We start from the raw sequence: 11,711 nt of genomic DNA, 5'->3' as shown, positions 1-11,711 counted from the left end.
ACATGCTCCCTGTTGCAAAAACTACTTAAACTGTTTGCTTATTTAATAAACATGTTTATCTGCAATAAGTTTTTGTGGTTGGAAATGATTACTTAAGACACGCTGAAATGTTAGCGGCTTGAAAAATATCATCAGTTTGTCAAAACACTTGAGATCAGAACGTACAAGTAACTGCACAACAATGAACACAGACATATTATGAGCTAAATGTTAAAGCAACCCAATAACGTATTATAGAAGGGCACGTTTTATAGTATATACATTGTTAGGTCAAGCTGGAAGTAGCTCAAACTATATGTTCTGTTGGGATGTTTAGTCTTTTCATATCACAGTAGCCTCAATCTGGGTCTAATCTGGTCGTGAAGACCATGTTTTCTAAGCACTAAGAATATTTCAATAGGTTTTGAATAGAAAAGAGCCCATTTAAAGGGGTGATATCATGACGTAAGAAAGGAAAGGTGGGTCTTTGCAATGGAGTTAAAAATTAAGAAAAAGGAATCCAGATTTTAGAAAATATCTGAAACAGCGGAAATGTTGTCATTGTGCTGGCTGATCATTTCACATTTTGAGAAATAAATAGTTTAGACTTAAAAATAGCATCAATTTAATTCATAAGGAGATCTTTGCATGCAAAAAAAAAAAAAGTATCATAATTCAGAGGTATGTGTCATGGGGCATTGCAGGGGTTGGTGTTCCTCAGCAATTGTGAATATGTGGCTCTTAATCCCCCCCCCCTCCCTTTTTTATTTTATTTTTTTTATAATGTGCCTTAGTTTTGTCCTATATTAACTATTGTCATGCCTGATTTCATAATCTTTTGTAGCTTTATAACAATGTACCTTTTTTTTTTCCAGATCTCCCTCAAAAAAAAAAAAAAATTTCTTTTCAAGGGACTTTCTGGTTAAGTAAACAATAAAGAAAGAATGAAAAATAACCAAATCAAAGCCTGGTGCTTTTTGCTAAAAATAAATGTATGACTTTCATCAGCTCAAAATAACAATCTCAACATCTTGTATCTGTTAAACCAATGAGATAGTAAACAAAAACAATGCTGTAATTATGTGTGCTGAGTGATATTATAAACAAATGGTTCTGTCTTGTGATTTTTTGTTTAAAATGTGAAAAGTTTTGCTTTATATTCTATAGTTTTTTGGGTTTTTTTTGTAATTATCTGCATATGCCCCATTCTTCTTATATTCCTTGTAAAACAGACATAACTCAGATTTAAAATGCACAACAAGTTCAACACATGTCAAAAAGAATTCTACAGGTAGTCCTTTTTACAGTGCAGCAGGACAGAGAGGACTGTGTCTCAGTCTGATTAAGTGATTGTATGATTAATTAAGCCTGGAGTAAAGCTAAGAAAGTAACTGGACCAGATCCAGACTGATGTGGAGGAATTAATTTCAAATGGGAATTTGACAAAAACAAAAGTAATGATAATTATTTTATGTTAAGTCACATTACAATGCCAGTTGTTGTATTTCTGTTTATTCCATTCAATAAAATGTTAACCTCACATTCATACCAATAATGCATGTTGAATAAGAATAATATTAATAACATGGATATACAACAACAACAATAATAATAAGAATAAGAATAAGAATAATGGACTTGAACTTATTAAAGCAATAAGATAGTATAAGTAAAAGCATTGCTGTGGCTATGAGCTCTAAATTATGTTTGTTTGTTTTTTTTGTTTTTTTAAAGGCCTCATGATTTTTTTTTTTTTTTTTAACTTTGGTGGATACGGGTTTCCATCGGGACGGCAGCAGACTCAATAGGACTCCAACACAAGGCAGCATCTGGACGCTTCCCAGCAAAAATGGAACCACTGTTCTCAGAGGGGCGGCGGACTGTTTTAGCTGACGGACAACGGACAACTAGCTAGTTAGCGGCCGCTGGAAACAAAACCGGAGTCTAAAGCAAGTTCTCATGTTACCCAGTGAAACCTCGGCAGTATCTGGTTACCCACATAGCTAAGCATCTCTTTTCATTTTAGACTGTCCGCTAATTTCTTCCGGAGGCTGAAAGTTTCGCAGTGAAAATGGGAGTACCGAAATTTTACCGATGGATATCGGAGCGCTATCCGTGTCTCAGTGAAGTTGTGAAGGAGCACCAGGTAGGAAACAGCGCTGACTGTCGTTAGCTTCACCAACACTGTTACCGATAGCCGCGGCGTTAGCGCCGCTAGCTGTTTGCTAGCAGCAAGCTAAGTCTAGCGGGCCGTGGAACTTTTATTCCACGTAGCTTATCAACGTTTTCCCGGCAAGTGGGCAGCTCTCTTGTTGTCAAACACCTTTTACTTTATAATTTAAATAAACATGAAATAGACGTGTTTTTATTAACCAGATTCCACCACTATCTTGCGGGCTATTTTGGTCGTCTGCAGGCACATCTTCACGTTAAACAGGTCAAAGTGAAATAGCAAATATGTTACCTCCGGATAGTTGACGTCTTTGTTGGGCAAGAACATTTTGAACTACAATCAGCCCCTCATAGCCAGCTAGCTCAGTAACTTTATACTAACAAGTGATGTTGATAGTTTTGATAGCTGGTAATGTTTTGTTGTTAGCTGGTTTACAGACACTGTGATGTACAATGTTTGAGAAGCAGTTTAAAATGCTTTGATTATGCGGTTAGTGTGTCGTTGATTCTAGTTACCCTTGTATTACTCAGTAATTTAGGGTAATTTACGGGCTCTGGAGGAGACTTGAGTGACCTAGTTCCTTGTGTAGTAAGGAGGCTCGTATTTCAGTGTTTGAGCGGTAGTTTCATCAGCTGGACGTTGTTCAGTGTCGCTCTCATTGCGTAAGACAGCTTTGGTATGTGTATGAAAGCAATAAATGGAGCTTTTATGCTAGTAGCTTTGAATTAGGTCACACTGGATATGGGGAGCTATGTTGTATGCTAGACTTTGACCCTTAAAGTCACCTTACAGGGACAGTTTCAGAAACACCAAAAACCTTTGTAGGTTCCCCTTTTCTGCATGTCTGGTGTTGTTTAATAAGAGTGTGTTTGTATATCAGGCTGGAGGAGCACACAAGGATGCTTTTGGTGACCAACATATACAAGTCGATCCTTACACTCATCACTAACCACGAAAAACTCCACACACGGAGGTTTCTGTTGTTAACAGATGTGTTTCAAACAACTAAGAAATAACAGATTCCACAAATTTGTCACTTTACAGAAATATTACAGAATGTGTTTACTAAACCACATCACCACAACCACCCGCTGTGACCTCTGTATTAAACGTATTAGACTCATCACCTTTGTTGACGTCAACAAAAACTAAAGACAGAATTGCTGTAATGGATATCATTCCATTTCGCCTAATAGATCAGTGAGAAAGTGTATTATTCGCAGTTAATGCATTTGTTTTTTTGTTTCTTTCCCACCTCAGATTCCTGAATTTGACAATCTCTATCTGGACATGAATGGCATCATCCACCAGTGTTCTCACCCCAACGACGAAGATGTCCACTTTCGCATTTCAGAGGAAAAGATTTTTGCTGACATCTTCCATTACCTGGAAGTGCTCTTCAGGATCATCAAGCCTCGCAAGGTCTTCTTCATGGCTGTGGACGGTGTGGCGCCGAGAGCAAAGATGAACCAGCAGAGAGGACGCAGATTCAGGTTGAGAAGGATCCATTTAATGCTAAAAGTCTGTCTCTCTCTGGCTTTGTTATCAAAATGTTTTCGTTTGATCAGTATTAATAATTGTTACAGAAATATTTTAACCCAAACTGTTGATGAAAAAAAAAAAAACATACGTTATGTAGGATGTTGGCAGTAGTTTTTCTCGAGGTGACCAAATAAAGAAATTGAATTTTATTTACATGCCTGAACTATTATGTTGATTCCAAACTGTAAATAATACCACATTCTCTTTTTAGTTATCTGATTAAAGTGTCAGCTCTGTTTGCAAATATATTTATACAATGTCTGGTAGTACAATCTGAAGTCCAAGTTCTGTATGGATTTCCTTATAAGGTAGAATAAGCCTCAGATGGACTAGAGCCAGAATCCTACATTTTCTGCTTTGGTCAAAAAGACTGAAGAAATCAGCTTACAGCCAGTCTGAGACTGTGAGTTTGACCTGCTGTCTTTTATTTCTACCTGTGTGCGTGGGTGGGTCTCTGTGTGTCTAGGTCCGCCAAAGAAGCAGAGGACAAGATAAAAAAAGCTCTGGATAAAGGAGAGGTGCTTCCCACAGAGGCTCGCTTCGACTCCAACTGTATCACTCCTGGTAGGGATGATCTGGAGCGAAGCAAAATTAACATCATACATTAGAGTGGAATTACGTTTTTTCTTTAGTTTCTTTTCGTGTGTGTTTGACACAGTCAGTCATTACAAGGTTACGACAAATATGTTAACTGTTTGGTTTCATGTAAGTTTATTTTTAGCTATTCAACACATTGCAGGAGCAGATTATTCCATCCTCACATGTTTGTATGCAAATGTGTTGAGTGTAGTACAAATGAACCCCAGTGCATCTGCCTGTTTGGTTCTGTTTGTTTGAGTTGGTGTAAAATCTGTTCACCAAACTCATTGCAGTGAGGTTTACAGATTTTGAGTGTTGAAAGGAAGCACTGGTGTTGTATTGGTATTTTGCATTTGCACATATCCTGCCTTGAGGAATGAATTTCAGTACGTTTGTGCTTCATTCAGTTGGACTCTCCCTGCACTACACATCACATACATTTTCTTTTTTCTGTAAGTACATACAGCAGCTGCTCTGAGAAAGTACATACTGCAATAGGAACATACAACTTCGTCATGTTGTTGTACAGAATGGCATTAGGGTTATTAAAACACTCCCCATCTCTGCTCCGAGCCTGCTTGTTTAGTGAGTTTGATTGACGGCTTTCACTCTCACCAAAATCAAACAGACTCAGTAATTTCAAGGAACCCATCTGAACTCTTAACTGTAACTGTTAACCATTGTCAGTAAAACTACATAATTTTTTTTTTTTTTACCTTGGATGTGTTTTGCAATATGCTAACATATCAGTTATAAACATTCCTTTCCTGAGAAAGTTAACAGCATCTTCTTTAATATCATATTCTGTTTCCAGGCACTGATTTCATGGCAAGACTTCAGGAACAGCTCAAGTATTTTGTCCACAACAAGATCTCCAATGACAAGTTGTGGCAGAATGTCAGAGTCTACTTGTCTGGTCACGAGGTGTGTGTGTGTGTGTGTCTGTACAGCTATCGATAGAAAGCAACTGAACATTTGTGTTTCATTGATAGCATGCAGTTTTTGACAATGTTCAGTAAATGGGATTCTGTGACAGCTATGTCAGTATTGCTTGTATTAAGTTTGAAATGTTGTTTCCTAATAGACACCAGGGGAAGGAGAACATAAAATCATGGAGTTTATTCGGTCTGAGAACAGCCAGCCGGGTCACGACCCCAACACCCGACATTGTCTGTATGGCCTGGATGCTGATCTGGTATGGTTGAGACTTACATATGGATGTACATTACTTTTCAAACCCTCTGTGGATGCTCACTCTGTCTTTCGCTCTGTGTTGTAGATCATGTTGGGTTTGACCAGCCATGAGCCAAATTTCTCCCTGCTCAGGGAGGAAGTCCGCTTTGGAGGGAAGAAATCCCAGAAAAGGTTCTTTTCCTTCAAATCATTTGAATACTTATCGTTTTTGTCTATTCTGTCATAGTCTGTTCTGCCATTTTCTTTTGTAAAACCTGCTTTTTTTCTCCTTCTTTTCCAGGATAACAGCTCCAGAGGAGACAACATTTCACTTGCTTCACTTGTCACTGATGAGGGAATACATAGATTATGAGTTCTCTGATCTCAAGGTGAGATGCGTGCACATGTTTGATGTCTTCTCATGAAAAATCATTAGAACAAATGAAAGATTTTAATGTCAGGGGAGGCGTTGGTAAAAAGTGTTTACTTGAATGTATGACATGCATCGTGTAATCTTATTATATCTGTGGGTATTTTTCAGACTCACATGGGTTCTGATTATGACTTGGAGCGAGTAATAGACGACTGGATTCTAATGGGTTTCCTGGTCGGAAATGATTTCATCCCTCACCTCCCTCACCTTCACATCAATCATGATGCTTTGCCGTTGCTGTACAAGACCTATATCAGTGTTCTACCCAGCCTGGGAGGTGAGCTGCACACACAGACGCATGCAGAAATAAACAGTCGTAGTACTTTAGAGTATTTTAGTGTACATTTTTAAAATAGGGTTTCAAAGGTGCGATTTTGGATTCAAGTATTAGGCTTGTACTATCCAGCTGGTCAAATTGTCATGTTAATCATTATAATATAGAAATCTGTCCTGCACTTATAATGAATATGTCCATTTAAAAATATCTAAATGCTTTATTTTTTCTAACGTAGGTTATCTGAATGAGAATGGCAACCTAAACCTCAGAAACTTTGAGAAATACATGGAGAAGCTTGCTGAGGTAAGACATTCATACATAAAGTATAAAAGTGTCACATTTTGTATGAATACATTTTACATGAATCTGCTATTATCATTATTTTTATTATGTGTATGAAAATATGTTTGAAAAAACTGAAGTCTGTCAATACTGGCCAGCATGAAATGTTCCACATTGGTTTTCAGGAAGTCATCGTTGCTGTTTCTATTTTCTAACGTGAATATTTTCTTTCCTCCGTACCTCCAGTTTGATCGGGAACATTTTAGCGAAGTGTTTGTGGACCTAAAGTGGTTTGAGAGTAAAGTTGGTAACAAATATCTGAATGAGGCAGCCGGACTGGCAGCTGAGAAGGAAGCAGCCAGCAAAGACACCAACAAGAATGAAGTAAGGATGCAGTGACTAAAGGAAACCATTCTTCCTAACCTTTCTTGTATAAAATATGTATTTCCTTTAATTGATAACTCTGATGTTTTGCCACGTGTGTAGGATTCAGCCCTCTCTCTGGCAGCCCTGACCTCATCAGAACAAGTGATTGGAGAAGGAAAAGGAGCGGTGGCAGATGACGAGGAAGAGGAGGACGACATGTTTGAAACTGAGTTCAGACAGTACAAACGCACATACTACATGACCAAGATGGGTGTGGATGTGGTGTCTGAGTGAGTATATTTACACTTAAACACACATGCACATAAAAATAATAATTACAGGATGAAGCATAGATCACAAACTTTTAAGTTAATTGCTTCTAGATCTCCATATGGATGAACATAAAAATGCACGAGTCTGCAAATGCATCCTCACTTTTCTGAATCAGCATCCGTGTCAAGAAGTAACCAAAGTAGCCTTTTGCTTGAATTTGTGGAATTCAGTCATGGTCTCAACCGTCGACTCTCAAAGTGAGCCAATTGAACTGATGCTAAATGCCTTCACTAAACCAGAAATGGTTCATTATTTGACTGAGCACATGTCAAATTGAAATTCCCATTTTTGTTAGTGGTGGAGCTCCTCAATACTTTTCTACAGCATTTTATACATTAAGAAATATTTGGAATTAGTAAAGTGGCACTTCTATTAATGGTTTTACTTTTAATGTTGATAGAAATATCTTTGGCTGGTATCTTTTCAGTGTATTCACTCTCAGCAGGTCAGAGAAAGATTACTGGCCCTGTTTTAATCAGGCAAAGCAGTGGGTCTTGGCACAAGTATTGTGTGGGTGTCTCCAATGCACCTGCTATTGTATTTCATGGAGATGCAGCAGCACAAAGTGCCAAAGAGCTGGGTGAAGTGGAATATAGATCGGATTAATTAACTAACAATGTGAGTGATAAACGCACTTTCAGCCAATTTACATCACTGATCGTACAGCTCTGAAACATCGGAGCCAATCACAGTGATGCATGAGGACAGTAGCTTAGCTAATGAAGACACATGTCCAGGAAATCGTATTGTTGCCACAGCGTGAGCACTCAGGACAACAAATCTGCACCTTGAGGCAGATGGTTTAATTAACCGTTAGGTATTACAAAAAAAAAAAAAAAAATAATCGTTTGGTGAGGCAGTTTATGTAACGAATCAATGCAACGTTGAATGATTATTTTAATTCACATTGTAAACAAATACATCAGAACAGCAGCATCTACTCCTTAATGTATTTCAAGAATTGAATACGAACTGTTGAGACGCAACTCCTGTAATCCAATTCCTTGTGCATCAAAAGGTAAAACACGCAGTTGTAGTTGACTTGTCTGTTGTGTAGACGTGTGTGTGGCTAATTTGTAGCACCTGTGGCACACTACTCTGTCCTGGTTAATTATACTAACCAGGAGAGGTTATAGAAGTTATAATATAATAATGATAATACGATTTTATTCACATTTTAAGCATTATTGCCTTTTGGATATTCATTTATTCAAAGTATTTAGTTTAATCTTATTCACAAAATCATCACATTTGGCAGATTGGAGGTGACATTGTGCCAGTAACAGACATGGTTCAGAGCCGCCTATTTTTAGTATGTTCTAAGACCCAGTAATAACAACTAAAAATAGCAACAACTCATTTCCTCTCCTCCTACCTGTGCACCATGTACCCTTTGCCTGGCACCGAAGCGGCACACAGGTGGGCAAAGTGAATTTCAAAGTCAGGAAAATCCTGCCCAAGTGCTGCCACACCACAGAATTATTGCCCACATCATCACATCAATTTGCACTTCATAAGGCACCTTAAACTCTGTTTTCATCCTCCCATTTACAGCGAGTTTCTAGCCAAGCAAGCCAAGTGTTATGTGGAAGGTATCCAGTGGATTCTGCACTACTATTACCATGGAGTTCAGTCCTGGAGCTGGTGAGTCCCTCTCGCTTTCACATCATTTGCGAACTGCTCTGTGTTTCTTTTCGTTCAAGGAGAAGCCAGATAATACAATGTAGTCTTTTGAGAAGCGATAATGTCTGAAATGTGTAGCTTTAGTGAGTAAAGCAGTGTTCTAGAATCATAACAAACCAAACTAGGAAAGAGTTGAATGTTATAATACAATACAATGCTTTTGTGAATACATTTCTCTAGGTACTACCCCTACCACTACGCTCCCTTCCTGTCTGACATCAGGAATATAGCTGGGTTAAAGTTGACCTTTGACCTTGGAAAACCCTTCATGCCCTTCCAGCAGCTGTTGGCAGTCCTGCCTGCTGCCAGCATGGAGCTGCTGCCCGAGTGCTACAGGGTAACAAACTCATGTCCAAATACACACTCCCACACACATACGACTGATTTGTGATAGGTGCACATGCAATTTATTACAAATCTGTTTAAATTACACTAGACCTTAACTAGATATAAAAGCTACTTATTCTTTCAACACTAATTTTAGTGCTTGGAGTGCATTTGGGCAGCTGTCACACTTGCCTACATGTAGAAACATATTTAAAGACAAAAAATGTAGTAACTTGTAAGAGTTGTGCATTGTCTCTGTAATAATAGATGTTAATGTTGTTTTTTAATGTTCCAGCACCTGATGACCAGTGAAAGGTCACCCATTATTGAGTACTATCCTCTTGACTTCAAAACTGACCTCAATGGCAAGCAGCAAGAATGGGAAGCTGTGGTACTCATTCCGTTCATAGACGAGGTACACGCACTCACACACACCTGGTGCAAAATAGCTGTGTCACAAAAGTTGCACTCGATAACCTTGTTCCTGTGCATACGTATGTGTTTTGTGTGTGTTGAGCAGAGGTGCTTACTAGCGGCAATGGACCCCTGCAATGACAAGCTGACGAAAGAAGAGAAGGCCAGGAACCGTCACACAGAGTGTGCAGTCTACTCATATGACCATGAACTAGACTTCACATACAACTCCACCCTGCCTCAGCTGTTTCCTGACATCATTCACTGTCATGTCAGGTACTGTAGAAACACACACAGTAATATCGCTCTGTCTTTCTTAAATGATCCATGTTATTTTTGTGTTTGGATTGATGTCACATTGAGATTCTTTATTTATTTATTTGCCCATGAGTCACCCAAACACAGGCAAAGAAAAGCAGCTGTTGTACCTTCTCAGTGCGCAAGAAGCTTCGTGTTCACTGCAGGTTTATTGTGTTGTGGTGTTTGGATGTTACAGGAAAGCAAACATCCCTATGGATGCTTGGCAAGTGCAGTTAGACCATGTCAGCAGGCGCTTCGACCGCTCAGCTCTGTACTTCTGTGGCTTCCCCACCTTGCAACACATCAGACACAAGGTGGGTGGGTGTGCATGAATGCACAGTACAGCTGTGTTGGAAGCAAACCATTTAATAAGGTTAAATTGAATGGCCCTCAAAACCAACTTGTAAATCTGCTGAATTTCACAGTAACAACTTGTTTAGTTAATTTCACTGAGGTGCAGTAATAAAAATAACAATAACAAGTATAGAAATGGAAACGTATGCAGCAGCCTGTTATAATGCTCTCCCTTTCTCCTCCATCTCTCTCCTTCTCGACTTCATTCACTGTCTGTAGTTTTATAAAAAGAAGAGCGGGGTGGTCGTGTTCCAGCAGAGCAGCAGAGGGGAGAACATGTTGCTGGACATCCTCCACAGCCAAGACGGGGAAACGGTGAGGTTTTGTTGTGTTTATAAAACAATTTACTGTTTTATCATACCCCAAAGCTCCGGGACTGTTCCGTAGAAGCCTTACATTATCAACAATTAAATTCACAGAAACATAAATAAGATCTTTTTGTGCAAACAAGTGTATGTATAAGTGTGCATTACCTCTGGGTGTGTATAGGTGTGCAGTGTATGCCCTCTATGGATGATTTTATGTGCTTTTGTGCAATTTTGATTGAAATCATTTTTGAAGGATTTTTAGATTCGAAGACTGGGAGATATGTATGTCTTGTTATTGCTGTTCATATTGTTTTTTCCCAAGGGTACAGTTTTGGAGACTGGGCAGGGATGGGTTATAGTAATGAAGTGCCTCCAAATGTTTATGGGGTATATTTAAGTGAACTGCTCATGCTTCCAATTACAGTCCTAATAATGCAGAAACCCATTAAGGAAATGACTGGATTAGTTTTACAAATGTATGAAGGCCTATTTTTATCTACAATGAAAAGCTGCGTTTTGTTACCAAACAGGTTTTGAACTACATTAGGACTTCTAAATGAGGTTTCATAATTTCAACTCGATCTGTGCTGCTTCGTCCAAATTGCATGAAATGACAGATATTTAAAAAGAAAAGGAGGATAAGCCGTGGTGTCAACACTTGTCTTATTTGTCTCCTTCCTTCCTCTGCATCTTTAGATATGTGATGATGTTGCTGCACAAGTACTGGGGAAGTCTGTGTTTGTCAACTGGCCCCATCTAGAGGAAGCTCGTGTCATTGCAGTTTCAGACGGAGAAACCAAGTAAGAACAAGTGGCAGGAATAATGTGTCTGGTGTCTGTTTTCTCATCAGGCATGCACTAATTAGTTTTCACCTATGTTTTAATTATCAGTGCATGAAGCTATCATTTTTTTTAAACTAATAAGAGAATAAATCAAAAGATTGTGATGTGGAAAGGCTGTAAAATAAATCAATTGATTCCTCCACTCAGCTCATGAAATCTTGCCCACAGAGTTTGTCTTTGTTTATTTACAAGTGAAGTTTTGCCTCCTGTTTTTCAGGTTTTATCTCGAGGAACCTCCTGGTGTCCAACAAATCTACGACAGACCGTCCACTCCTCCTCCCACCAAAGTCACCTGCCTCTCCGACAAAGAGCAGAAAGATTGGGTGAAAGATGTCCAGGGAATCAC

The 11,711-nt window shown here is 38.8% G+C and overlaps 2 protein-coding genes across 2 annotated transcripts in view; both read left to right on the top strand.

Moving 5' to 3' along the window:
* Nucleotides 1-1,880: 1,880 nt before the first annotated feature.
* LOC103355155 (5'-3' exoribonuclease 1-like) lies at nucleotides 1,881-7,098 on the top strand. The gene is made up of 11 exons (XM_008278846.1): nucleotides 1,881-2,125; nucleotides 3,413-3,645; nucleotides 4,161-4,258; nucleotides 5,088-5,197; nucleotides 5,358-5,468; nucleotides 5,553-5,638; nucleotides 5,748-5,835; nucleotides 5,988-6,156; nucleotides 6,392-6,459; nucleotides 6,685-6,822; nucleotides 6,925-7,098. Exons 1-11 carry the CDS (start codon nucleotides 2,051-2,053, stop codon nucleotides 7,096-7,098), a joined length of 1,350 nt encoding a protein of 449 aa, XP_008277068.1. The 5' UTR covers nucleotides 1,881-2,050.
* A 1,423-nt stretch (nucleotides 7,099-8,521) lies between these two features.
* The window catches only part of xrn1 (5'-3' exoribonuclease 1), an 18,043-nt gene continuing 14,853 nt past the window's right edge, over nucleotides 8,522-11,711 (top strand). Inside the window, exons 1-8 of the mRNA XM_008278850.1 lie at nucleotides 8,522-8,556; nucleotides 8,692-8,781; nucleotides 9,001-9,157; nucleotides 9,443-9,562; nucleotides 9,668-9,837; nucleotides 10,058-10,175; nucleotides 11,220-11,323; nucleotides 11,583-11,688. Coding sequence (XP_008277072.1) covers nucleotides 8,522-8,556; nucleotides 8,692-8,781; nucleotides 9,001-9,157; nucleotides 9,443-9,562; nucleotides 9,668-9,837; nucleotides 10,058-10,175; nucleotides 11,220-11,323; nucleotides 11,583-11,688 — 900 coding nt within the window. The remainder of the gene's footprint in view (nucleotides 8,557-8,691; nucleotides 8,782-9,000; nucleotides 9,158-9,442; nucleotides 9,563-9,667; nucleotides 9,838-10,057; nucleotides 10,176-11,219; nucleotides 11,324-11,582; nucleotides 11,689-11,711) is intronic.

Source organism: Stegastes partitus, unplaced genomic scaffold, assembly GCF_000690725.1.
Source record: "Stegastes partitus isolate 25-593 unplaced genomic scaffold, Stegastes_partitus-1.0.2 Scaffold134, whole genome shotgun sequence".
In the NCBI taxonomy this organism is placed as follows: Eukaryota; Metazoa; Chordata; class Actinopteri; family Pomacentridae; genus Stegastes; species Stegastes partitus.
Note: the sequence above shows the minus strand (reverse complement) of the source record. Positions and strands in the feature narration are given on the sequence as shown.